Consider the following 4,677-nt stretch of genomic DNA (forward strand, 5'->3'; position numbering starts at 1 on the left):
ATTTGATCTCTGGTTCCTCTGCCTTTTCTAAAACCAGCTTGAACATCAGGAAGTTCACGGTTCACATATTGCTGAAGCCTGGCTTGGAGAATTTTGAGCATTACATCACTAGCGTGTGAGATAAGTGCAACTGTGTGGTAGTTTGAGCATTCTTTGGCATTGCCTTTCTTTGGGATTGGAATGAAAATTGACCTTTTCCAGTCCTGTGGCCACTGCTGAGTTTTCCAAATTTGCTGGCATATTGAGTGCAGCACTTTCACAGCATCATCTTTCAGGATTTGAAATAGCTCAACTGGAATTCACAGAATATTGCTATCTAATTAATTGAGAATTCAAAATACTTGTCATGAAGAAACTCAGTGAGCTGCAAGAAAACTCAGAAAAGCAGCTTGGTAAACTTAGGAATAAAAATAATGAACAGAAAGAATACCAAGGAAATTGAAACTCAAAATAATAATAATAACCAAACAGAACTGGACCTGAAGGACTCAATAGATGAGATGAAGAACCATTAGAACACATTGGAAAACAGTTTGAAGACAGAAATCTAGAAATGATACAGGAAGTAGAGGTGAGATAATTAAGATATTTAAGGGATTACTCAGTTTTTCTGAGTTCTCCCATGTACGCTACTGCTGCTGCTGCTAAGTCACTTCAGTCATGTCCAACTCTGTGCGACCTTATGGACCAGAGCTCACCAGGCTCCTCTGTGCATGGGATTCTCCAGGCAAGAATACTGGAGTGGGTTGTCATTTCCTTCTCCAGGGGATCTTCCTGACCCAGGGATCAAATCCGGGTCTCCTGCATTGCAGGCGGATTCTTTACCAGCTGAGATACCAGGGAAGCCCAAGACTACTAGAGTAGGTTGTCATTTCCTTCTCAAGGGCATCTTCCCCAACCCCAGGGTTCGAACCCGTGTCTCTTGCATATCCGGCACTGGCAGGCAGATTCTTTACCACCAGTGCCACCTGAAAGCCATGGGTGTGTTCGCTTTGTGCAAATCTGTTGAACGGTACACTAATGATATGCATCTGGAGAAGGAAATGGCAACCCACTCCAGTACTCTTGCCTGGGAAATCCCATGGACAGAGGAGCCTGGTAGGCTACAGTCCATGGGGTCGCAAAGAGTTGGACGCGACTGAGCGACTTCACTTTTAATGATATGTATACGTCTCTGTACTTGAATACAAAGTTTACTTAAGAAAACTGTAGCTGGTGTGATAAGCAGCAGTGTTTTCCCGCGGCCGGAAGCACAGGCTTTGGGCCCCCGCGCTCTAGTTTCAATCAGAGTGAAAGAGGGAACATAATGTCTGTCAAGATTTAATGGGTTGAGCACGTAAAACTTAAGCATCAGGGCCTGCATGACCCAACTCCTGGCACCGCTGCCTCACTTTCTCCATCCGTAATGCGCGGGTTCTACTCGATTCGCGGCTACCGGTAATGGCGGGCTTGGAGCTCCTCACCCCGGGTCTGGAGCCGGGTAAAGGGTGTCACCCTTTACGAGTAGGCTTAGTCTTCCTGACTCCGCGCGGAGGGCAATCCTCGGCTGCAGCCCACGTGGAAACCCCGTTAAAGACACCACCACCCCCCCAGCCACCCACCCCTCGCCTCTGCGGAACCCTGCCCAAGCCTCTAAACAAGAAAGAAGAGCACTTGGCCAGATCTGACAGATCTCTGAGAAATTCCTCGGTTTGAAAACCAATGCGGGCAGTGCCGCCTGCTGTCACGAAAACCAGCGCCGAAAAAGCCGCGCGAGACTGCGGCCCCGCGCGCTATTGCCGACGCGCACCTCCCCGGGCTCGCCCGCGCACCCGCGAGGTACAAAGTGCGCAGGAGCAAGTCTTGGGGGCGGAGCTCAGGACGAAGCCGCCCTGCACTTTACCTACCGCGCCCATTCAACCTTCTCTCAGCGATGTCTTAAACTACGCTTCCCAGAACCCATCCAGGCCTTGCTTTCCGGTGGCGTCAGCGGAAGCGGTGACTGGATTAGGCCGGGCCACACAGAGGCCGGCTTGGTCACTATGGAGGAGATAGGTATCCTGGTGGAGAAAGCTCAGGTCCGGTGGGGCCTGGGTCGCGGGGAGAGGGCGAAGCCGACCTGGTTGGGATTCTGAGTGACTTTGGGGATCCAGGCGTAGGTCTGAGTGATTTCGGAGGCCTCAGTGGAGAGCTTCGTGCCGATCCGAGGCCTGGGCTGGGTGTCTGGGTGCCTGAGTGATGGTAGTAGGGCTTGGGAAGCGGGGCTGGGGAAACGGTGATGCTAGAGGTTCTTTGGGGCTGAATTTTCGAGGTTTAGGTGGAATGCTGTGACATAGCTAGGCCCAGTGGCATTAGGGGTGGGTCGGGTGGTGAGTGATGTATGGGATTCGGCCATGGGGCCGAATGATATATGAGGTTGAGCTGGAGAGCTGACTGATATTTGGGGCTTAGTTGGTGTTGGAGTGCCAAGTAATATCTGTAATCTGGCCGAGTGATGTTTGGGGCCTGCCTGGGAGCTGGGTGACATAAGGGCCTAATGTGAGTTGGAGTTCATGAGGGATATTTGGGGGGTAACTGAGTAATACCAGGACTGTATGAAGGCATGGTGACTTTCACCATCAATTGAGGCATCCCTGTAGTATTTCGAACCTGTTGAGGGGGGCTGGAGGGCATTGGGGTCTGGTAAGGAGTTGATCAGACATTTAGGCCCTAGACGGGAGTTGGGACATTGAGAACATGTTACAAGTGGCATCTGATACCAGATCTGTTTGACTGTGTGACCGAGGAGTTTGTTAGGAGCTGGGTGACTTCAGGAATCTCTTTAGGGGGCTGAGAAGTTCCCAGGATCTATTTAGGGTGCTGAATGATGTCAGAAACCTATTAGGGGCCAAGTGACTTCATGGTGAAGTGGGGAGGGGGGCTTCCAACCTGAGTTTCCTTCTGTGGTCTAGGATGAGATCCCAGCCCTGTCTGTGTCACGGCCCCAGACTGGCCTGTCCTTCCTGGGGCCTGAGCCCGAGGACCTGGAGGACCTCTACAGCCGCTACAAGGTACATTCAAAGCCAGTCCGCAAAATATCAACGTTGTTGTTGTTTAGTCACTAAGTCCGTCTGACTGTGACCCCACGGACTGGAGCCCACCAGGTTCCTGTGTCCATGGGATTTCCCAGGCAAGAATACTGGAGTACAAAACAAGGGCTCAGTAATAACCTAAAGGGGTGATATGGGGAGGGAGATGGGAGGGAGGTTCAAGAGGGAGGGGACATATGTGTACTTATGGCTGATTCATGTTGATACTTGGCAGAAAACAACAAAGTTATGTAAAGCAATTATCCTTCAATTAAAAAATAAAGAATACTGGAGAAGGTTACCATTTCCTTTTCCAGGGGATCTTTACCAGGGAATAAAAACCTATTGTATAGTGCAGGGAACTCTACTCTATACTCTGTAACGGCCTAAATGGGAAAAGAAACTAAGAAAAAAGAGTGAGTAAAAAAAAAAAAAAGAAAGAAAAAGAAAAAAGAGTGAGTATGTATAACTGATTCACTTTGGTGTATACCTGAAACTAACACAACATTGTAAATCAACTACATGCCAATAAAAAAAAAATTAACAAAACCAGTCTGGATACTGCACAGGGCCCAGCATCCCATACTTCCCCTACCTCATTCCTTGGCTCAGCAAGACCTGGAACCATCCCCTGCTTCTCCACTGTCTGCTCACAGAAGCTGCAGCAAGAGCTGGAGTTCCTGGAGGTGCAGGAGGAGTATATCAAGGATGAGCAAAAGAACCTGAAGAAGGAGTTCCTCCATGCCCAGGAGGAGGTGAAACGAATCCAGAGCATCCCATTGGTTATCGGGCAGTTTCTGGAGGCTGTGGATCAGAATACAGCCATCGTGGGCTCTACCACAGGTGCGTGATGGGGGTGGGGGTGAGAGGGGGTGTTGTTTACCCATCTGTCCATTCAACAGCTGTTAACTATTTCCTGCCATGTGCCAGGAACTTACAAGGGCAAACAAGGGAAGATGGTGTAACAGTGTTTTTCAGAGCATTTTCAGTCTGATGAAAAAGTAGAAATATATTTTACATATTTTACATTGTCTCCCCTCTATAAGTATGTATATATAACTTATTCAGTAAAAGTTTGATCAAAGGATACTTAGCTTCACTGTGGTGTGATACTCTAATTAGTTCTCCATTCTGTTCCAGTCTGTTTTGTTTTAAACAGCATTCTGGTCATGATTATCTAAAATGATTTCACAACTACTACTGAGTTCAGTTCAGTTCAGTTCAATCGCTCAGTCGTGTCCGACTCTTTGGGACCCCATGAACCGCAGCAAGCCAGGCCTCCCTGTCCATCACCAACTCCCGGAGTCTACCCAAACTCATGTCCATTGAGTCAGTGATGCCGTCCAACCATCTCGTCCTCTGTCATCCCCTTCTCCTCCTGCCCTCAATCTTTCCCAGCATCAGGGTCTTTTCAAATGAGTCAGCTCTTCGCATCAGGTGGCCAAAGTATTGGAGTTTCAGCTTCAACATCAGTCCTTCCAATGAACACCCAGGACTGATCTCCTTTAGGATGGACTGGTTGAATATCCTTGCAGTCCAAGGGACTCTCAAGAGTCTTCTCCAACACCACAGTTCTAAAGCTTCAATTCTTCGGTGCTCAGCTTTCTTTATAGTCCAGCTTTCACATCCA

At 48.7% G+C, this 4,677-nt stretch overlaps 1 protein-coding gene across 1 annotated transcript; it reads left to right on the forward strand.

The window, feature by feature from the left end:
• Positions 1-1,405: 1,405 nt before the first annotated feature.
• On the forward strand, positions 1,406-3,890 carry LOC120859682 (the record flags this gene model as incomplete). The annotated part of the gene is made up of 4 exons (XM_040235691.1): positions 1,406-1,437; positions 1,712-2,057; positions 2,931-3,029; positions 3,704-3,890. Coding segments are annotated over exons 1-4 (664 nt in total), but the record flags the coding sequence as incomplete, so codon positions are not given.
• Positions 3,891-4,677: the final 787 nt, after the last annotated feature.

The sequence above is a fragment of the Oryx dammah genome, unplaced genomic scaffold (genome assembly GCF_014754425.2).
Source record: "Oryx dammah isolate SB20612 unplaced genomic scaffold, SCBI_Odam_1.1 HiC_scaffold_2345, whole genome shotgun sequence".
NCBI classification, from domain to species: Eukaryota; Metazoa; Chordata; class Mammalia; order Artiodactyla; family Bovidae; genus Oryx; species Oryx dammah.